This window comes from Spodoptera frugiperda, chromosome 24 (genome assembly GCF_023101765.2).
Source record: "Spodoptera frugiperda isolate SF20-4 chromosome 24, AGI-APGP_CSIRO_Sfru_2.0, whole genome shotgun sequence".
Classification (NCBI taxonomy): domain Eukaryota; kingdom Metazoa; phylum Arthropoda; class Insecta; order Lepidoptera; family Noctuidae; genus Spodoptera; species Spodoptera frugiperda.
In genome coordinates, this window is record NC_064235.1 from 3,471,916 (window position 1) to 3,495,755 (window position 23,840).

The following is a 23,840-nucleotide window of genomic DNA, read 5'->3' on the forward strand; positions in this document are numbered from 1 at the left end:
GGTTCGAAATTGTATTGAATAGCGATTATCTTAATCATGTTATTTCAAAGTAACTTTTTTTAGCTATTTTGTATTTTTTTAAATACATAGTAAATTAATAGAAAATCAAATATCAAATAGTATTATTTTATAAATTAAAAATAATGTGAAAGTTGGCTCGTCCCTATTTGTAATGTTGCCATATAAAACCTGTACAAAAAGTTCTCTATCTAACCTTGAATAGATCAATATAAGTACGTATCACAACAAACCGATTTCCTAGGAATCTTTCAATATATAGTCGTAGGAATAGATACAAGTGCTTATTTAAAATATTTAACGAATCTGTTCATCGGCCGTCTCATAAATAAAATAACAAAAATCAATATATAATTTTTTAATGCTGGCAACAACGAAACGCATTTTCTTCTTTCATTTCATCGACGGACGACTGAGCGTTCGTTCGATCGTTTGTTCAACGTCATCTTTTATCCCTGTAATGTCTTATTTCTACGTCCCACATGCTTAGGGGTAACCGAATAAAGAAAAAATCCAAGAATCCCCGCACTAGAAGAAAAGTACGAGCGACGGCAACCGTAAATGTGAACTCAAAAGTGCGTGAATAGAGTAACGAGGTTCTCGTCCGTCCGGTTCGATCTGGATTAGAGCAGTTTGGATCGCAAGTCGGGCTCCCTTCCCCTTGTATCCCTTTACTAAGAAGTTTAGTGGTGTGTTATTTAGACTTTATTTTAATTATATTTGCCTATTAGTGCGTTTTTGTGGTGTAATAGTTAAATAAAACCGATCCAAAATGTCTGAGGAATCGTCTGCGGATCGCAATGTCGAAATATGGAAGATCAAGAAGCTGATCAAGAGCTTGGAAATGGCCAGAGGGTGAGTTTTTGAAAGTTTTTTAGTGTTTCATTTAAGTTTTGTTTGGGTTATGAAGTTTTCCGTGGCATGTTTTTGGCCACATGATTGGACGATACTGCCAACAAGGCTGCGTCACTTTTTGCACATGCGCTTATATTGCATGCGCGAGACGTTGGCTAGCTGACACGCTAGCAAATTGGTTGGGAGTAGAAAGATTTCGACCTTATTCATACGTTAAAGATGCCAGATTGCATAGCGCTTTGGTTATGTTGTGTGCAACGTGCGCGTGTCCTAGGGCGCCCGTAGACATCAAACGTCAAATCAAAATCTGATCTATGACTAACAACCTCCTTTGTGGCTTTTTTCCGCGTCCACAAGCCATAAACAATATGTTTGGCATTAAACTTGTATTGAATTTTGAATTTCGAATGTTTTGCAATGTTGTGGCATTTTTTTTTTCTATACTTTGCCAAGTCACTGCACTTGTCGTCTTGCAGATGGTGTATTGTAAAATGCATCTTAGGGTCCTTGAAATAAAGTTCAATATTGAAATGAGTTCATCTTTGTGGAACCTATCATTATTGCATGGTATTTTTTGACATAACCTAAAAATTTCTAGACTTTGAAACAGCTGTTAGGTCTAAAGGTCATTGTAATGACTTATTAACAGCTGTTAATACATCAACTAGTAATCAAAACACTTAAATAATTTATAATTTTCAAATAAAGTAGGTTATAATACTGTTTTAGCTATAGATAATGTTTGTCTTTTTTTTTAAAGAAATGGTATTTTATTTTTGAATAGGCGCTAAATATTATGAAATAATGGTATTTTTTTTCAAATAGGTGCTAAATATTATGAAATCATGGTATTTTTTTCAAATAGGCACTAAATATTATGAAATAATGGTATTTTTTTTTTCAAATAGGCGCCAAATATTATCAAATAATGGTGTTTTTTTTTTAACACTAAATATTATGAAATCATGGTATTTTTTTCAAATAGGCACTAAATATTATGAAATCATGGTATTTTTTTTCAACACTAAATATTATTAAATAATTATATGTAGTCTTGACATTAGGCTACATTAATGGCTTCTTAATTAGCCATTTCTAAGCGACTTGATAACAGTCATTTCTTAATTTATGACAAAAGTCAAGTAATTCATATTTAACGCAGTTGTAATGGAAAGGGACATAAGAATATACACTTCTATCTGCCCTTATACCAAGTTTCTTGTGGTAAGCACAATATATATCTTCCACCATTCTCCCTCATCAAATGTATGTCAATATACAAACTCCTTTCTCTTCCATATATATCTTCACACAATCTATCTGTTCTTCTTTCACCGTTTCAACAGAAAGATATTTAAGCATTCAAGCGATTCACTCTGGATGCGCTTGAGTGTCTGCAGCGGCAGATGGAATTCTTTGCCCGTGATATGGATGCACTGGAGATGAGAGGCCGCAGAAAGATGTTGCTGATCCACGGAGTTCCTGAGGACAAGGCCGAAAACACTGCACTGGTGGTCACAAACATGGTCCAAGATAAATTACAAATGAACAGTTTCACTACCTCCGATGTCCGTCGTTGTCACCGGGTGGGCAGCTTCACCGGCAAGTCAAGTCCCAGACCCATACTGGTTAAGGTGCAGGATGTGGATACCCGAGACAAGGTCTGGCACAGCAAGACCAAACTGAAGGGAACGGGTATCACGATATCCGAGTTCCTGACCAAGACACGACACCAGGTCTTCATGGCGGCGCGGAACAAGTTCGGTGTGACGAAATGCTGGACTAATGCGGGCCACATCTATGTCCTGGGGCCGGATGGCGTCAGGCACCGCATAGTCAGTCACAGCGAGTTGCGTGCGATTGGCGAGCCTGCAGCAGTCCCTGAGCGGTCTACGGCGGCAGTCTCCGAGCGATCTCCTGCGGCAGTGGCACGGAGAGGGAAGCGCGGCGTCAACAAAAAGTGACTCCAATAGACCTGCTTCGTTCGGGTAACAATCTCACTTCTTATTTCCTTTGTCTTGAGGTAGTAATCGAATACCTTCACAATATATTTATTACTTCTTTATGTATTTATTGCTTCTACCCATGTTAACATATTTATTTATTTTAATCCTTTACCCCCTTTTTTTTTTTTATTTTATTATAACTATCTTCTATATTTCTATCAGTCACCGTTATTTATTCTCAAACCTTACTTTGTTTACTGTTTCTGACGTTTGACACATGTCAAATGTCAAGTAGCGTTCCAGGTTTGGCATCGGATGCATGAATTGTCTATGAAACCATAGACAATATCAATGCAGATGATGCCAAATATTATTTTATTTATTACAATTTTTATTTATTTATGTTTATATACAAAATAATTTTATCTGTTTATTTACATTTATCCTCATCACTTTTTCACCCTAATTATCTTTTCAGTTATTTATCTACTTTTTTATAAAACCTTTGAGATTTTTGCCCGAGCGAGGCACTGTGTTGTGTTGTGTTGTGAGGTAGTCGTATATTATAAAATTGTAACACGGAACCGGCAGGTGGACCTGAGCATAGTTCACACAAACTACCTTACTTTTCTATTATTATTATTTATTTTAATTATTACACCCACATTATATTATATATAATTATATTATTATATTTTTATTATTATTATTTTATACTTATAAATTGTGATGAATGACACGCAGAGTGATAATGACAGTTTTATTTCAGCAAACTTCGATAACGACAGCTTTTGTAGTTTACCCTCTCTTTCTGACACACTTGAGGCTCATTTCTCCGATGTATCGAAAAATCTTAATGTAGTCCATATAAATGCACAGAGTATTCCGGCTCATTACCACGATATGCTGGCAAATCTTGACTGTAAGAATATCCATGCAATCCTAGTTTCCGAATCCTGGTTAAAACCTTGTCTCCCTTCCACTTCCTACTCTCTACCTGGATACCAGTTGATAAGAAATGATCGCACGAGCTGCGGCGGCGGCGGTGTTGCCATATATCTCCGCGCAAACATTTCCTTTAAAATAATTGATATGTCACCGCAGCCTCCGCCGCAGAACGCTGGCGAGCATCTTTTCTTGGAACTGACACTGCGGCATACCAGAGTATTGCTCGGTGTCTATTACTGTCCTTCTTTACGTGTCAGTTATTTCTCCTCTTTCGAAAATTTACTCCTAAAATTAACTCCCTCTTACAGTCATAGCATAATTATGGGTGACTTTAACACCTGTCTCCTAAAACAAGATTCTCGCTCCTCTTCACTTCAATCCATCGCTCAATCCTTCAACTTGTCTCTTCTTCCTCTAAGTGCCACTCACCACTTTCCTAACTGTTCACCTTCTCTTCTTGATCTTATCCTTGTCTCGTCAGACCAGCACGTTGTCAAGCACGGACAATGTTCTGCTGACAATTTCTCCTACCATGACCTTATCTTCCTTTCCTACAAACTCTCTCCTCCTAAATCTAAACCTAAAACACTCCTTCAGCGCAATTTTGGTAGCATGGATCTTGACAGGCTTCGTGAGGATGCCGGCAACATAGACTGGTCTGAGCTCCGTGACGCTGAGGCGATCGATGATAAAATTAAGGTGTTTAGTAATAAACTCAACGAACTGTATGATGTACATGCTCCGATTCGTCCAGTAAAAATTAAGCATGCACCAGCGCCGTGGTTGACAGATGATATCAGGGTCATGCTACACAGAAAGGCAGCAGCTAAAGATAAATTTAAACGCCAACCAAATCCGGCAAACCGTGAGGAGTATATTGCAGCTCGTAATCGAAGCAACAGGATGTGTAGGGATGCACAACGCCGCCACATTCATGAGTCCGTTGAAAATGGTGATCCAGCCAAGATCTGGAGATTCTTAAGGTCGATGGGTGTTGGTAAACAACGTCAGAATGCTATCACCAAAGACTTAGATTTTGAATCTCTTAACAAACACTTCTCTTCTTCACCCTATATTAATGGGTCTATCAAATCTAAGACTTTAAACTATCTTTCTTCTCTTCCCTCTCCCGACTACCCACCATTCTTCTTCAATCAACTCACAGCTTGTGATGTTAGAAAGAGCATATTATCCATCAGTTCCAATGCAGTAGGGAGTGACAGTGTCAGCCGTAAGATGATACTCCCTGTCTTGGATGAAATCCTTCCTGTCATCTGTCATATCCTTAACTATTCCTTATCCAGTGGCGTTTTTCCTTCTGCTTGGAAGGAAGCGCAAATCACACCGCTCCCTAAAAAACCAAATCCTGAATCCTTTTCCGACTATCGTCCTATTTCCATATTACCTTTCCTTTCCAAGGTCCTAGAACGACTCATCTATAACCAGCTTAGTACTTTCCTTACCAAACACCGTCTCCTTAATCCCTACCAATCCGGGTTTCGTCCGGGACATAGTACCACTACGGCTCTAGTTCACATTACTGACGACATACGATGCGGTATTGAAAATGGCAATCTCACTCTCCTTACCTTGTTAGATTTTAGCAACGCCTTCAATACCGTTGATTTCGACATACTGCTTGGAATACTGAGCTCTCTTAACATATCTCCAACTGTGATTGATTTCTTTCGTAGTTACCTGTGTGGCCGCCGGCAGCGTGTTGCCGTCGAGGGTTCATACTCTTCCTGGTCTGACACGGCTGCTGGCGTACCGCAGGGGGGCGTTCTTTCTCCTTTACTCTTCGCAATTTTTATAAATTCCATCTCTAGTGAACTTCTCTCTTCCTACCACCTGTATGCCGACGACCTGCAAATTTACTCTCAGGCACCTCCCAACGAATTCTCCGAAGCGGTCAAGATGGTGAACACCGACTTGGCTCGAATATCGGAATGGAGTACGGCCTACGGTTTAAAGGTAAACCCCACGAAGACCCAGGTCATTGTTGTCGGTAGCCCCCGTCTACGATGCAAGATCACGTGGACACAGATCCCACCCGTAGTCTTCAACGGTACTACAATACCATATAGTGTATTAAGCGCCACTTTGGTCGAAAATGAGTTATATATACCGTTGGAATCGCCTGATTTTTCTCTTTCGAATGGTCTATGTAACGCCTTATTTAGAGCACTTTGATGGCGGTTAATACACCGGTGATTTTAGACTTTTTCGTATATTTTTTTGTTTTAAATCCATTCATTTTTTTACTTTGGCTCATAAAGCGTACATGATAGTAACAAACTATTGATAAGTCATTTATATCTGCTTAAGTTTACAACTAGATTGGTTTTAAAACTCTTTACCTTTCCAGCAATAAAACATTTTACAGATTGGCAATTATTATAAAATCTACACATAAGTCAATTTCCTATAGAAAATAACACATTTTTCTAGCTCATTTTATGCAGCTTTTTGTTCGTGGACACGGTGAGTATGGTTAAGACCTTGGGCCTGCGTTGTCTTTAGGACATTTCATAGTAAACGTTAACTTTCAATCCAGTAATTAATTAGTTATGAATTTTTTTGCAAAATTTGAAACTTCAAACTACTGAACAATTCATATATGGCGGTTAATACAAGTCGATATAGTGACACGGTGAAAGACTTGGGTATTGTTTTGGACCGTGACTTTTCCTGGGGACCTCAACTGGGACAAGTCTGCCGGAAAACGTTTGCGTCGGCGAAGTCTTTGCGTAGACTTCGAAACTTTCTTCCGACTGCTACTAAAATTGCGCTAGCTCAATCACTGCTCCTTCCCATTCTCGATTATGCCGACGTCAGCTATCCGGATCTTACCGAAGTGCAGTTAGATAAACTTGAGCGACTCCAAAATTTTAGTATAAGGTTCATATTTGGATTACGCAAATATGACCACATTTCTGAATATCGCGCGAAACTCAAGTGGCTGCCGATCCGCCTTCGCCGGAATACTCATATCTTATCTCTTCTATACAATATACTGTTCAATCCTACTACCCCCATTACCTCAAAGAACGTTTTAAGTTCTTCCATGACACACATTCTAGACCAGTACGGTCATCGGAGGAATTGAAGCTTGAGATGCCCCAGCATGCGAGCAGAGCCTTCGACCGATCGTTTACGGTTCTGGCCGTGCGACTCTGGAATGCTCTGCCGCTTACAGTCAGACAAGCACAGTCCCTCGCGTCGTTTAAGGTGCTCGTGAGGAAACATTACCTCTCCACGCTGTAGTTCACTATTTTCCTTGTTATTTATTTATTTATTTATTTTTTTATTACTTACTGTCACTTATTCTGTCATTTATATCATAATTAGTATTTATGTTTTTTCTCTTTTTTCTTTTTTCTTGTATGTATGTATGTTTGTATGTATGTATGTATGTATATATATATATATATATATATATATATATATAAATATGTATGCTTATGTATGTATACGTATACGTGTATGTATGTTATTATATATTCTATGTAAATAACACCTACACCTAGAACCACCTCCACTACCACTCAACAGCTCCTTCCACCCAAAGGTTGCCTGGAAGAGATCGCTATAAGCGATAAGGCCGCCTTTGTGCACTTTAATCCTATACGTTGTTATTTTATGCTGAATTTATCTAAAGGTGTACAATAAAGGTTATTTATTATTATTATTATTTCGGTCAAACTTTTGTTTGTCTCGACATTTTAAGAATGTCGGTAATTTAATGAAACCACGGGCCTAAGCCAAGTGAGTTCCATTTATGGGATTAGGTTCAATATTCGCATCTTCTTGTAAGAACTTCCGAACTATTCGGCACGTATTTAGGATGGCGGCTTTTTGCATTGTCATGTATGTGTTTTTAGGTAACTGAATTTGTTGTAGATAATGATGCAGGTGTTTGGGTACTACCCCGGTGCTGGAGAGCACCAGAGGCACAATATATACCTTTTCCATTTTCCAAATTCTGATTATTTCTTCCTTTAAATCTGTATATTTATGTATTTTTTCGGTTATTGTCTTTTGTAGGTTGTGTGTATTAGGGACTGCTATGTCAATAATGTATGTATGTTTCTTCTGTTTATCTATCATAGTAATATCAGGTCGATTATAATGAATTGTCTTGTCGGTTAAAATTGCTCTATCGTAGTATATCTTGTGACTCTGATTCTCCAGCACCGGTTTAGGACTATATTGATAGTATGGCTCGACTTTAGGGGGTAACAGATTGCATTTTATGGCTAACTTTTGATGAATAATACGGGCAACTTGATTGTGTCTATGGGTGTAGTCAGTTTGAGCTAAGTTAGGGCATGCACTGGTGATATGTTGGATCGTCTCAGCTGCGCGGTGACACTTCCTGCATTTGTCGTTCTGAATATTGGTATCTTTAAGTATATATTTTTTGTAATTTCTTGTATTAATGACTTGGTCTTGGATGGCTATCATAAAACCTTCAGTCTCGGGGAAAAGTGAACCTAATTTTAGCCATTTATTCGAGGCGTCTATATCTATGTGGGGTTGCTCCAAGTCATGCAGGTGTCTTCCGTGTAGTTCCTTGGAGCGCCATCTATTAATCTTCTCAGTGGTATGGGTTTGCGTGGTTTTGAAGCTAATGTTATTGTTAGATAAATTAAGTGGGGTATAGTTTTGGTCGAGTTCAACTATCGCTGAGTGAATGTTGCTAGTGTTGATTTTACTAAAGAAGAAATTTCGAAGATTTTGGATTTGACCTTGCCACAACACGTTTAAATCTATGAGCCCTCTTCCTCCCTTTTCTCGATTTATCGAAATTCTCTCAATGGCTGACTTCGGGTGATGATAATTATGTTTCGTTAATGTGGTCCGGATTTTGGTTTCTAAACTGCGGATATCTGTTCGTGTCCATTTTACTATACCAAATGAGAATGTTAATACGGGAATTGCAAAAGTATTGATAGCTTTGAAAAGATGTTTTGAGTGAAGTTGTTTTTTACATAATACATTCAATCGATGTGCGAACTGTGCAGATAAATCCTTTTTTATTTTAATATGATCTATAATGTTAGACTGGTGGACACCTAAGTATTTATAAGTATCAGTAGGGCCCATAGATTCAAACGTAGCAGGAGGTTCGTCTGTGTTATTAACAGTACTAATTAATTTACCTTTTTGAATGTGTAGTGTGCGGCATTTATCTAGACCAAATGACATATTAATATCTTTACTATATCGGGTAGTTATTTCTATTAGGGATTCTAGGCATTTTTTAGATTTCGAGAATAATTTAATATCATCCATATACATGAGATGACTTATGGCTGTATCGGGATTTAATTTGTAACCGTTATCAGTGTTATTGAGTAGGTGCGACAAAGGGTTCAAGGCAAGGCAAAACCATAGAGGGCTGAGGGAGTCTCCCTGAAAAATACCATTCCTGATATGGATTTCGTCTGTGGTGATAGAATCTGTACCATTAGTAAGGTGTAAAGTTGTTCTCCAATCAGACATGGCACTCTTCAAGAAGTTAATTACGGTAGGGTTTATTTTATATATTTCTAAGATTCTAAGTAGCCAAGAGTGTGGGACGCTATCAAATGCTTTTCTGTAATCTATGTAGGATATGGACAGGTTTTTCTTTTGTGCATGAACACATTTTAAAATGGTAGAGTCTATAATGAGCTGTTCTTTGCATCCTCTATGATTTTGCCTACATCCTTTCTGTTCTTCTGACAGTATATTGTTACGATGGAGATGGCTATTGGTTATTCGTGTGATGAGTGAAGTGATAAGTTTGTAGATGGTTGGTAGGCATGTAATAGGACGGTACTGAGAAGGATTTGATGTATCACTGCTTTTAGGGAGCATGTAAGTTATTCCTTTTGTTATGAATTTGGGTATCGGTTGTTCTCCCCTAATGAGTTCTGTAACGTTTTTAGCTAATATGTGATGTAGTGTGAAAAACTTTTTGTACCAAAAATTATGAACGCTGTCTATGCCGGCTGCTTTCCAATTTTTCAATCTTGATGTGACTATTGCTATATCTTCTGGTGTGATGTCAGTTAATTCCATCTCTTCAACGTCAATCATCCTATTTCTTTCTTCATCAATCCATTCCGCATTATCATTATGGTCATTTTGTTTTTCCCATAAGTTAGCCCAATAACTTCGAAGTTCATTTGGCTCAGGGATTATATTGCTATTACTTTGTATGCTATTGCCTCTACATAATCTATAAAAGTTTTTCTCGTTAGTTAAGAACAGTTTATTATCTTCTTTTCTTCGAAGTGCTTTTAAATATCTCGCTAATCGTTGTGACTTTAAAATTAATTTTTGTTTTAATGTATCTAAATATTCTTCTGGCCTTACATTGTCTGGTTCGTGGATGGTATGTACTTTTGTTTTCCTAAATATTCTTTCTACCGTTTTTATTATCTTTCTGGATCTATTGTTATTTATATACTGTGTTAATCTACCTATATCTACTCTTAAATTTTTTATATCTGTTTCAAGTCTTATTTGCCAAGAAGGTTTAAGGTTTTTATGGAATTTTGATGATGGTTTGTGTGTTCTTATCTTATATCCTAGGTTTTGACATATAACGTATGCGCTGCAATATATGAGTGTATGAATACATATTAAATCAGAGTCTATGGAATAAAATCGGTTCAATACTTGTTTATTAAATACATCAACTAACTGGTAGAGTTTTTTATTCCCTCTTAGTTTTGGTAGTTTAGGACGTGCTGTTGGATCTGTACCTGTGTATTGGATAAGTGCGGTTTCTACTTGGTTAATTAATTCTTGTGTAGCTATATCAATCTCTGTCGTTTCTCTAGGTTGTGTGATTAGTGCCTGCTGTAATAAAGATTCTGAAGTGAAATTTGTTTGTGTGGATGCGTGTTGAGAGAATGTGACATTTTGTGTGCATGATAAATTTGTGACTGATGATTGAGTGTTTGGGTCGGTGCTAGATGTGATTGAAGAAATGTCCTGTAAGTTAGATGATAGTTCCATAGCTTGTGATGGAATGAATGATTGGGTATTATAAGTGATTTCTGACATATTTTCGAAGTTCAAATTCTCATTAGTTTCTTCTTCTTCTAAAACCTTGCGTACTTCTTCCTTTATTTGGTCTAGTGTGTCTTGTGAGAGTCGGTTGTTTTTTACTATTGTTCTCATTTGGTCTGATACGCGTTGTTCGGATACTGTAATTTGTGGATATTGACGTGAGAATAGTTCGTGCAATCGTTTCCTATACATTGTCATATCTGTCTCTAATTTTGTTATATAATAATAAGTGCGCATGATGAATATATTAACATCTTTGCTCCAAGACATGCGCACTCTTGGTTTACCGGCCTTGGTGGACGCGGGTAAAAAGGTGTTAACCTCCCGCGCAACATCCAAAACTGGTGTAAGTGGATCTCTAAGGTTAACTGCAGGTGGTGATGAACTTGTTGAAGAAGGTAACGATTGCAATGAAGGGGCATACGAAACGGTACTAGGACTATATGGCTCAAATGGGGAATTACTGACATAGTCATTAAGACTGTCAGAGTGTTCTTGTTCGGCTGTCGCATCTTTTTCGGTGGGAGCCCGCCTGCTCAACTCCGCACCGCTGACGGTTCGCATGCTGAAACACCCAGCGTCAGCTCCAGGTGTGCCCCGGCGATCGCCCCCGGGAAGCGGTCCTCTCAGTTTTCTCTTTAAACGAGTCTCCATAGTGTATGGGTTTCCATTGCCATGTTGGCCGCGCCAGTAATATATCAATCGCGTGTCCGCCCCCCACGTGAATCTGATGGTCGATTCGGACGTATGGTTGGATTTTTATTATTATTATTATTATTTTGATTCTGATGTAAAAGTAGCTATAAGTTACTCTTTACTACTACAGTTGCCTGCCAATAAAATGCCCGTCAAAATCGGTCCAGCCATTTCAGAGATCAGCCAGAACAAATAGACAGACTGCTCGACAAAGATTGTAAAAAATATGGTGTGTGGTTATTTTAATATTACAAACTGACACTCCAATTTTATTTATTAGTGTAGTTAGACTTCATTATGGCTTCCTTACATCCAAATTTAATTAACACATGTAAGCTAAAATGATGCTAATTTGTTTATGGAATACTTTATTATCAATTTGCAATGAAATTCTTCCGTTACTGGTCAATGTCGCATCATTATGGTGTCTACAGAGAACACTAGATGATTTGGTTGTTGACAATAATGCTGACCATTGAGTGAAATACTCTCCAAGACATTTGTACCCTTAGTATAAGTTTGCTTTACGTTGAACGCAAATGAAATGAAACCGCATTGGGCATTCTGATTGGCCGGCTCGAAAGAACTAACCAATCAGATGGTAAACACACTTAACATTAATAGGTGAGTGAAAGTAATGTTAGCCCTCATCCTCATTGACTTGTACAGTGATCAGCTCAGCAGATCAAACTACTTCATTCTGTCGTTTTTTTCATTGGATTTCAGACTTTTTAATCATTACAATAAAGTTGTAAATCGAATAAAAGGAAGAAATTACGAGTAGCTTGACCCCGCTAGCCACTGTACTTCGTAATTGGCACCAGTCGCGTTAGCCTTGATGTTATAACTACACTCGAAGTCGAAACTGATCGATATTGTCGTATTAGCGACAGATTTTCCTAGGGAAATTAAACGCTGTTGTGTACATGGTTGCCATGGTAACGCAAACGTTCCTACTCCCTGGTAACTGAAGGTATTTCTACTACGATCACTTGATGGTAAGCCATCACCGCCACCCGTTGACACCAGAGGCGTTACAAGTGCGTTGCCGGCCTTTTGCGGGTTAGGAATTTAAGGGTTGTTGGGGAATCGGGGATTGGGAAGATTAGGAAGGGGGGTAATTGCAACGCAAGCGTTTTTTCACGTCGGTTTTCTGTAAGGCTGTGGTATCACTCCGGTTGAGCCGGCTCATTCGTGCCGAAGCATGGCTCTCCCACACTTACACGCTCTTTCGATATCGGCGGAAAATTTTGAAATGGTGACAAATATTTTCCTCTCTGCCGTACCTTAGATTCCTCTTACCTTCTCTATTATCGGATTTTAATACCATTTTGTCATAACACACCGGACACAAAGGCTATTGTTCCATTAACGAGGACGCGTCGCACAAATATCTAGCTAGTTTATCCGTAAATCGTGCACAGAAATCCTAGGTTCGCGTGCCATAACTCTATATTAAAATTCACGTTACAATGGTGTTGTTGCTGGGTAATCAAGTACCCTTAGTTAGTACGAATTTGCTTTACGTTTAAAGTAATCGAAATGAGAGCGCGGTCGGCGTTTTGATTGGTTGGTTTTTGAACCGGCCAAAAACTGCTACCGGCTAAAAAACTGTTGAAGGCAAATCCTCTGCTAACGGTGACTAGATGGGTACAACCTGCGTGTCTTCAAAGTCCGAGTGAATAGGTTGCTTACGGGCAGACGTGCTCCATCGTAGGCCGCATTATCACTTACCATCAGGCGAGATAGCGGCCAAACGTCGGCCCATTAAACATAAAAAAAAACCAGTCACCGGTGACCCTCATTGCTTTACCTTGATGCATTGTGACTACAAGTGAAGACGTCCATACTACAGGAGTATGACGTTCTGCGGATGTTTTGCCGCCCGACCAGAACCAGACCGGTGCGTCACGTTGGCTCTGAATTAGCAGACACCAAACCCTAATTAATGGAAAATGTGGTTACATTAATGTTCTTAATTGATTGAAAACGCAAAAATTGTTCTCTACTGGACAAATTACACGATCTTTGCTGAAAAACAGTTATAAGCAGGAAGCGCTTCGCTTCAAGCTTCCTTGTGCGAACTGCTAGGGAGTGGAACTCCTTGCCGGAGTCTGTTTCCTGATGGGTATAACCTGGGTGTCTTCAAGGCCCGAGTGAATAGGTTGCTTATGGGCAGACGTGCTCCACCGTAGGCCGCATCATCACTTACCATCAGGTGAGATAGCGGCCAAACGTCGACCCATTAAATGTAAAAAAATAAATAAATAAATCCGCTGTACCGCTTAAACAGTTTACAGAGACAGACTCGACGGAGCGTTGCACTTCCATTGTTTGTGGTGAGCAAACAGCCGTCTGGCGGCGTCTGGGAACTCCCCTCCCCTTCTCCCTACCACCCTAGACTCTAGACCGCCTGGGGGATATTAAGACTGCACTAATGTCTTTTTAACTTAAGGCTAGGTCTATAAAATTGTTTACAAAACTAATGGGATGACTTTAAAACAGCAATGATTCGTTTAATGTTGTCATTAACTGTTACTAAATTATTAAATAGTAATTTGTTGCTCATTAATGTTTACATTGCTTATGCTAACGGACGAAATTAAAAATCGATTCGAAGCAAAATCTGGTGTCTTCAAGTCCCGAGTGAAAATGTTACTTTTAGTTTATCTTTAGATAAGATGGTGGCCAACATGCCAAGAAATCAAATGCCTGGTTTTGTTTTACAAAAAATATAGAAATAACTAGCAAACAAACAAAAGATTTTCCGTTTTCCTGCTTGTCTCTTGAATTTTTCTTGAATTTTCTGCTATAAATATCGGAGCCCGAGACCTTTCCACCGAATGCAAAATCGTGGAAATCGGTTCGTGCGTTCTGGAGTTATAGCGTTAGAAAGGAAACACCGACTTATTTTTATATAGTAGATGACAAAAATCGATCTCAATCCAAAGATTCTTGATTACAATATAGTAAGCAATTGATGATTTATCAATTTAAACCAGTAATATCTGCGATTAGCATGTTGAACTCACCAAACTGCAGTACGTATGTATCAGTATCAGTAGGTGTAGACAACTAATTTTGTTCTGGTAACGCTTACGGTTTCAGTGAATACATAGTAATAACGGTTATTTCATTCGTAATTCTATATCGTACTTGATATACTTACTCTACAATGGTTATGTGTACCTGTACCCTTAGTACGAGTTTGTTTTACGTTTAAAGTAATTGAAACGAGAGCGCATTCGGTGCTCTGATTGGTTGGTTTATTCGATCCGGCCAATCAGAGCGCCGAACGCGCTCTTGTTTCGATTACTTTAAACGTAAAACAAACTCATACTAAGGGTACTCTACCATGCCCATTTTGGTTACCAGAGGTCTTAGTACGACGTTTGTTTTATGTTAAACGAGATCGAAACGAGAGCGCGTTCGGCGCTCTGATTGGTTGGTTTATTCGATTCGGCCAATCAGAGCGCCGAACGCGCTCTTGTTTAGATTACTTTAAACGTAAAGCAAACTCATACTAAGGGTACTCTTCCATGCACATTTTGGTTACCAGAGGTCTTAGTACGAGTTTCTTTTGTGTTAAACGAGATCGAAACGAGAGCGCGTTCGGCGCTCTGATTGGTTGGTTTATTCGATTCGGCCAATCAGAGCGCCGAACGCGCTCTTGTTTCGATTACTTTAAACGTAAAGCAAACTCATACTAAGGGTACTGATATGTAATAGTTTAGAATTTCTCCTGAATCGTAGTCGCGTTTATAAACATGCAACATACCATACCAGGACTTCTGTAGGTCACACAAATGTTTGTTTAATGCGGCAAACACGCTCGGACTCATTACGTCAGACATGACGTAATGTGTGTGACGTCACAGCAATTTTACCCTTACAGTCCTTGGCTTGGTGAACGGATTGGGAACATAACATATTACGTAATATGCTCCACAGTCCCTGAAGACTTGTTTTGGATTCTCCATGCGGTTTCCAAATGTGGGATTTGTGGTAAATTGGGTGCGTTAGTTTCAAGGTTATCTAACACATTTGTTTTGCGTAATGAATTGAGTATTAGGGTGCTTTTCCAACAGAAATGTGCTATGCTGTGGATGCGTTTGGCTTCCACCAATCATATTCATTGGTACACATAGCCATAGCAATGGTGGAAACGGACTCAGCTAAGCTATGTTTTTTATATGGAAAGATGCGTGCTATGGAACCGAGAATCGGAAGACACCTTGCCCGGCAATCGCACTTGCAACCACTTGGCCAACGGAGTAGAAAAGACTAAGAGTGGGAGAGCCATGCTTCGGCACGAATGGGCCGGCTTGACCGGACTGATACCACGGCCTCACCGAAAATCGACGTGAAACAACGCTTGCGTTTTGTTGTAAGGTTACCGGAGGCCCAATCACCCCCCTTCCCAATCTTCCCAATGCCTGATTCCCCAACAACCCTTAAATTCCTAACCCCAAAAAGGCCGGCAACACATTTATAACGCCTCTGGTGTTTCAAGTGTCCATGGGCGGCGGCGATTGCTTACCATCAGGTGATACGTCTGCTCTTCAACCTGCGTGTTCTATAACAACAATATGATTTTTCAATAGATACAAATACTATTATATACTAGGTTGAACACGTAGCACATAAAATCAGTATCTCCACATAGCGTGTCGCCAATCTCAGCGGATGTCATTTACGATTCAACCTTGACTTTCCACGTTTTCCGCTGTATACTGGTATTGGAAGCAGTAAAACGAAACGAGTTGGCAGTACTTTCTTCTAACTAGTTATCAGTATTTCGTAAAATGCATCTCGATTCGAATGATTTATGTGATGTAGGTACTCAAATTTTTGGGACCTTGAAAAGATTTGCTATTAGAATTTTTGGTGCCAAAAATGGCGCTCTTGTTTCGTAGATCCGTATGCGGATAAAATAAAAACGCACTGTCTAATGTAGTCTTTTTTTCGAGAGAGGTAGTGTCACTCTTATTGACTAAAAACTAACCCGTTCCTTCTCCTGTTTTGAGCCGGAGCCCCGGTAACCTATTACGTTGTCCGCAACTCCGGAATTAATGTAGAGTCTAAAAATAAAATAATATATGACTGCCAATAGAAAACTGTTGAAGGCAAATACTCAGCTAACGGTGACCGGTCATCGGTGATCCCCATAGCCTTTAACGTGTTAAGTACCTGACCACCTTGCCGTATTGTGACGACAATGAAAGACGTCATACTCCAGGAATATGACGTTCTGCGGATGTTTCGCCGCCCGAACAGAACCCGACCTGCGTTTCGCGCGCGCTTCAAATAGTCATACCACCACAGATGAGGCCCATTAGGGCTGATGTCCAAATCGGAGCTGCGGACAACGTAACAGGTTACCTGGACTCCGGCTCAACGCAGGAGAAGGAACGGGTCATTTTTAGTCAGCTAAAAGTCTGATACTCCGTCTCGCCTCACCCAAGGCGGGAGAAGACATGGGATGATTTTCTCCCCTCAAAAAAAAAGCCTTTCTTCCAAACTAGAATATTTTGGCAAAACCTATCTCTTAAGAGGAGACCCATTGTACAGCAGTGGTCTGTCACCAACTGTTTAATTTTAAAGCCTGCTCTGACAAATAATGCCTTTTGTTTAAATTAAAAACGGAGTTTCTGTCCTCATTTCCCCCCTAAACCGACTGCCTCCTCGCTCCATCGGTTTTGTTTGCATGACAAAGTTGACAACCCACTTTAGCTCTACGTTCTGCATACGAGTGTTCTTAGAAAGTAGTACGTGACTGCTATCGTATGCACAAAGGATAAATGCACTGTAAAACCGCTTCTGGGGTATTCTTTTTGAGTGGTGCGATGATTTATCAAGAAAACTAATTTTTAGATGTAAATTTTTTTACTTTGGTCTAATGTAGTGACTAAATCTGTGGTATATAACTAAAGATAGAAATCTTTTTCTCAAGTTCCCATCCAGTTTGGATTTTTTATTAAGGCGAGGCGTACTAAATTACTTAATTGTTATGTTATTGGCTTATTCATGTAATTGTTTGACGAGGAACTCGACTAGTCTCAAGCCATGCTAGAGGCTCATACTCAGCATTCCACGACACAAGACATGGTGATTGTCACGCTGCTACTTTGGTTATTAGTTACTGCTAGTTTGGATCATTGGTCAGATTTTTAGAATACTGATTAGCTGTAACGACTTATTTAGTGCTGAAGTAAACGCCTCCCCTTTATTTTATCGTACCTCTCGTCTCAATGTCGAAAAATATTGATTCTATACTTGTATTTATGCTTTGTCGTAACCACGGCCACGTGGTTAGAGTGCATATTATGACGCAGTGCATACATTGCGGTCGCTCGGTAATGCGATCGGAACATTTACGATACTTCAAGCTGGCTAGTGGTCAATATTAGACCGTAAATGTCTTTAATTAGGGTGTAGTTTGATTTAAATTATTAGAACGTGTGTGGTTTAGTTTGGAAGAATGGCGTGTTGGATCAAAATCAGCATAATCCTAGTAAATTTTCACACGTGTAATAAGCCATGCTTCGGCACGTATGCTCATACGTGCTCGACCGGTGTGATACCACGGCCTCACATTTAACAGTTGCCAGAGGCTTCGTATAACTCAATAGCTTCCTAATCATCTCTAAACACAAAAATTATACCACAAAGCATTCGTAACAATAACGTCACGCCTTTTATCCCCGAAGGGGTAGGCCGAGGTACACATTGTACGGGTGTACTTTTCATCATTTGTTTTATAAGTCCCTTGTAATAAGTGGTGAGCCTATTGCCATATACTGGGCCCAATTCCAGACTCCACGATAATATTAAGAAATTTTCGAAGAACTGAAAACAAAACCCAGTAATAAGCATTCCGTAATAACACGATTAAAAGGCAAACAACCACTCTGCATTTAATTTTGTATAAAAGAAAGAATAACTACTTGAACAAACACCCACTCAAGGCTTCCCAACTACTGCATTACCCATTTTCCATGTCAACCCCTCAAAGCAACGATTGCATAACTTGTGCAATCTTTTAACCTGAAATCGACCTTATTGAACAAATCAATACTAGTGTAAAGCTATGCTGGTTTGCCGAAGACTTATTAATTCTTAGAAGCGTAAATCGATAACTAATATTAACATCCTTTCAAAGGGTTTGCGGCAAAGTTAATTGCGCCATATTAAATGTACCTTGAAACTAGATTTTGTAGTGATTATCACGTTAACCGCCACGTCGGACTCTAGTGATCGACGCTTAGCGGAGGATTTGCCTTCAACAGTTTCCTTTCGGCAGTTAATGCTTTAAGCAAGCCTGGTGATTGCTGCTCATTCCCTCTCCGTGTGAGAGAGAAGATATGCATTTGCCCAGCAGTGGGTCATTTACAGTTTGAAGATGTTTACAAGTCCACCACACCGGCTTAAGTCATTCTGTCTCCTGCATTAAATTCACCAAGGGAAGTGGAAACTATCGTTTTCTTTTCTTCTCCTCTAATAATATCTTCTGATTTATTTCGTTGCGGGATCCAAGACACCCGGTGTTTTCATGGTTGTATCTACTGTAGATACTGGCTTACAGGAGTTGCAGCGGTATGGGAGGTTGTGGCGGGCTTGTCCCAAGTCCACCACACCGATGTCAGGGAGACACTGGATGTAGGTCGCTTCCAACCAGCTTATCTGGAAATCATTGGGGGAGGCCTATGTTCAGCAGTGGACGTCTTATGGCTGATATGATGATGATGATGTTTAGAAACACAAACAGTTTCTTCTCAGAGTAGTCCGATAGGAAATGCCGACATCATCTAGTTATTTTAGAGATTGACGTGTAAAACTGTTATCTTGTAACCTATTTGCAAAAATAAATATCATTTATCATACGAACGCTCATTATTTGGTTTACTCAACACCGGTACTTTTCTAAGTCTTCGCTTAGATTGAGTGCGAAGGCACTGAGCGCCGGTGTATGTGGTTAGATTTATTTATAAATATGAAGGAAGCCAAAGAAATGTGTGAGTAAGGCTTTGTCTTACTTTTTTTTTGAGAGGGGAATACATCCAATGTTTTCTCCTCTCGCCTTAGGTGAGGCGAGAGGGCGTGTCAGGGTGCTTTTCCACCAGAGATGTGCTATGCTACGTTGCTGTGGATGCGTTTGGCTTCCACCAATCACATTCTTTGTTACACATAGCATAGCACTGGTGGAAACGGACTCAGCTAAGGTATGCTTTTTATATGCATCATATAACACCCTCTAGAAGAGTAGGGGTGATGGCAAAGCTATGCCACTTTGCAGCTGCGGTCACCTCACGACAAGGGTTTTAGGATATTACTGGGTGTGCCAGTTATTCACAGTTTAAAATGTTCAGGTTTATCAGAGAAAGAGTTACTGCACGGTCTCTGTGTAATAAAATGCCAGTACCCTTAGTATGAGTTTGCTTTACGTTGAACAAAAACGAAACGAGAGCATTTTCGGTGATCTGATTGGTTGGTTCATTCGCGCCGGCCAATCAGAGCGCCGAACGCGTTCTCGTTTTGTTTTCTTTCAACGTAATGTAAACTCATACTAAGGGCGCAGACACAGAAACATTTAATCTTATTACTGTCTCGCTAAACGAGTCGAGACGTGTATATATGTATTATTTAGTATATAATGTACGTCTGGGCTAGTATATAAACGGATGCGGAGGAACTTTCTACTTGTAAAGTAACAATGAAACTATCCGTCTTTGTTTTTGTGCAAACTTTCGCGGTACGAGTTGAAATGTATCTATTTAAGGTGGTTTATATTGTTAAATACCGCTTTGCTCGCATGTAAAACGCAAGTAAGGTACAGGAACTCTGGTAGTTTTGTTTTCTGGTCTCTCAGATCAAACCTTTTTAATGTAATAAGCGGGTAAACGAACAGACGGATCACCTGATGTTAAGCAATCGCCGCCGCTCATGGGCACCCGAAACACCAGAGGCGTTACAAGTGCGTTATCGGCCTTTTGGGGGTTAGAAATTTAAGGGTTGTTGGGGATCAGGTATTGGGATTGGTAATCGGACCTCCGGTAAACTCACTCACACATTATAATTCTACATTGTAGTTAAAGTCAACGTCAAAGCATTTATTTCTATTAATCCTAAATTAGGCACTTTTGAAACGTCAAATTGAATTGTCCGGCAGTCCGTCCGTCTGTGAAGCTAGGCGCTCGTTCCAAAGCCTTGCTTCGAATGGAGAAGAACGAGCAAGAAAGTCCATCGTTACTCTTTTTACCTTTTTAGGGAACAGAGAGTAAAGTTCCCTAAGAAAAGGAGGATCCTCCGACCAGGCGAGGTGATCAGCCTGGCGGGCTTTCTGCCCAACTGTTGTTCGTTGGGATTTTCTATCCGTGTTATTTCGCATGTAAACTTAATATGTGCGATGCAGGATATTTATGACGTCATCCGTTGATTTGCTCGTCGATCTTCTATGTGCGACATCTGTCATCTGTCAACTGTCTACTGTCATCTGTCACTTGTCAGAGTGTCGCCACATCACTCCCCCCCAAGACCGGAGGTCGATCCTGTTGAGACGGCTGTCGATGCTTGAGATGAGCGGTGCCAGAGCCAGTGTAGAATGTCCCTAGTTCCAGTGAGTCGGAACTGTGCCGCTGAATGCCCAGTGAGTCGGGTGAGCGGTGCAGGGTGATACTCCAGTGAGTCGGAGTAGTGAAGCTCGCAGTGTCCCACGGTGAGTCGGGGAATTGATGCTGCGAGGGTAGGTGCGTAGTGGCTGGCGTCTGCGTTGACGGGAGGAAGGCGTCCTCAGACCGTGTGCAGAGTGCTGTGCCTAGACGCTGATGAGGCCGTAGGGAAGAACCAGGCTGCATATCTTCGATGTAGCGTGTGGTGGTCCCTGATGAGGCCGAGGATGCTGGTTGGCTGCGACTTGATTACCGCTCAGCGGAGAAGTGATGGGTGAGGGAGATGGCGATGAGGATGAGGATGACGGTGCTGATCTGCTCCGTGAAGGTTGGTTTCAATCACGTCGGGGTCACCACTTTAGGGAACAGCGAGTAAAGTTCCCTAAGCAAAGGAGGATCCTCCGACCAGGCGAGGTGATCAGCCTGGCGGGCTTTCTGCCCAACTGTTGTTCGTTGGGATTTTCTATCCGTGTTATTTCGCATGTAATTCCGGCCAATTGCTATTTTATCGTCACCAGCCAAAGTATTCGAAAACGTGCTTCATAAACTTATATACAAACAAGTTGAAAAACATCTCAGTCACACTCAACATGGGTTTAGATGTAGGAGATCTGTTGAATCTAACCTGTTGACTTTGACAGAGTATATTTCATCACAACTTGACCGACGTCAGCAGGTTGATGTTCTATATTTCGACTTTCGGAAGGCATTTGACCGCGTCAACAATGATATCCTGCTCGCGAAACTTAATGCCATAGGTATCTGCCCTAGCCTTCTGCTTTTACTGGCCGACTACCTTCGTGACCGCCAACAGTATGTAAGGTTGGGTATTTATGAGTCCAGTACTTACCATACGCGATCCGGTGTAAGTCAAGGTTCAATTCTTGGCCCCTTACTATTCCTTTTGATGATAAATGATCTCCCGGATGTTCCCCAATACGCAGAATGTCTTTTGTATGCTGATGACCTTAAACTCTACACTTGTGTCAACAGCATATCAGATTGCGAGGCTGTTCAGAGGGACATAGACCGAGTGTACGATTGGGGAGTCGCAAACAAAATGGAATTCAATCCTACTAAGTGTTATGTCATGACTTTTGGTCGGAGGCGACACCTTGTTACCTTTGATTATAGAATCAATGGCATACCTATAACCAGATCATCAAATATGAGGGACCTGGGTGTCATCTTCGATCAGAAGTTGACATTTCATGATCACATTGCCACTGTTGCCAAAGAGTCATTTAAAAGACTTGGATTCGTATTAAGAAACTCAAAAGATTTCAAGAATACACAAGTGATAAGACTCCTGTATAATACGCTAGTCAGAAGCAAGCTGGAGGCCAGCTCATGCGTTTGGAGTCCATACGAGGCGTCTTATTCACTCATGCTTGAAAAAGTACAGAAGAGATTTTTGAGGTTTCTCTACAAATGTTCTCTGGGGTACTATCCTTACATGTATCCGACAAAGTACCTTGTAGGATGTCTAGGTTTTAATATGTTGGATACTAGAAGAAACTTTAACCAACTCCACATCGCGCTTAAAATCTACAGAGGGATAATTGATGCTCCTGACCTTCACAATGAACTGGTTCGACTCTATGCTCCTAACAACTACATACGCGCTCGCAGGCACCGTCTGCTATCTGTGCCCGCATGTCGTACCGTGGCCAGGGCATCCTCCCCTATTCCTCGTGTCCTGTCCGCGCTCAATAGCCTCATGGAAGCCTACCCTGACTGTGATCTATTCGTGGATGAGCTTAAAACAATTAAAAGGGTCTGCCTAAGCTTTTGCGAAAGCCTATAGTGTGTAGAAATGTTTTGTTTTTCTGTTCGTTGCCTTACGTGCATTGTGCAATGGTACCGTATATATTATTGATTGTTTTTTTGTTTTTGCTTTACCAATTTTATAGTGTTGTTTTTTTATGTTTTTCCTCATTTTATTTCAATTTTATTTTTATAATTCCATATTTTGTGTGTGTTAATGTAATTGGTCTTTTAAACCGTGTTAACATATTAAATAAATAAATAAATATAAATAAATAAATGTAAACTTAATATGTGCGATGCAGGGTATTTATGACGTTATCCGTTGATTTGTTTCGTCGATCTTCTATGTGCGACATCTGTCATCTGTCAACTGTCAACTGTCATCTGTCACTTGTCAGAGTGTCGCCACACCTTCTACTACTATTTACGCCTCTTACCTTCGAGAAAATGAAACGTGTGACTGAAAAAATCTGTCTATCTCACACGTAACGTAACGAGTATCGCTTACCCAACGCTATCATTGTAAATAATGGCTTTATAATCAATCATCCGCTGTTTTCACACAACCCGGAATATACACTGTGTACGGTACAAACACATAACTTCCTTTATATGCCGTCAACTCACCTTGTAGAACTTTGGTCGTGACATTGAGCGGCGCGGGATAATGTTACCGGCCAATTGTTTCTCGCACGTAACACGTTATCAACGGTTTTGTCGACGTGCGAAATTCTGAAGCCATATTTTCGTAGTTAGGGACACTTTTGGTTCGTTTTGCGTAGCTGGTCAGCTATTTGTCTCGATAAGATTTTGTTTTGAAATGTTTTTTAAGAGATATTAAAGAAAGACAGAAAGAATATTAAAGAATGTA

At 40.1% G+C, this 23,840-nt stretch overlaps 1 protein-coding gene across 2 annotated transcripts in view; it reads left to right on the forward strand.

Moving 5' to 3' along the window:
* The first annotated feature begins 402 nt into the window (after positions 1-402).
* The window catches only part of LOC118278506 (eukaryotic peptide chain release factor subunit 1), a 51,970-nt gene continuing 28,532 nt past the window's right edge, over positions 403-23,840 (forward strand). Inside the window, exon 1 of one of the 2 annotated variants that reach the window (XM_050703661.1) lies at positions 403-873. In XM_050703661.1, coding sequence (XP_050559618.1) covers positions 791-873 — 83 coding nt within the window. In that variant the 5' untranslated portion in view covers positions 403-790. The remainder of the gene's footprint in view (positions 874-23,840) is intronic. The other variant, XM_035597726.2, reaches the window with a different exon arrangement.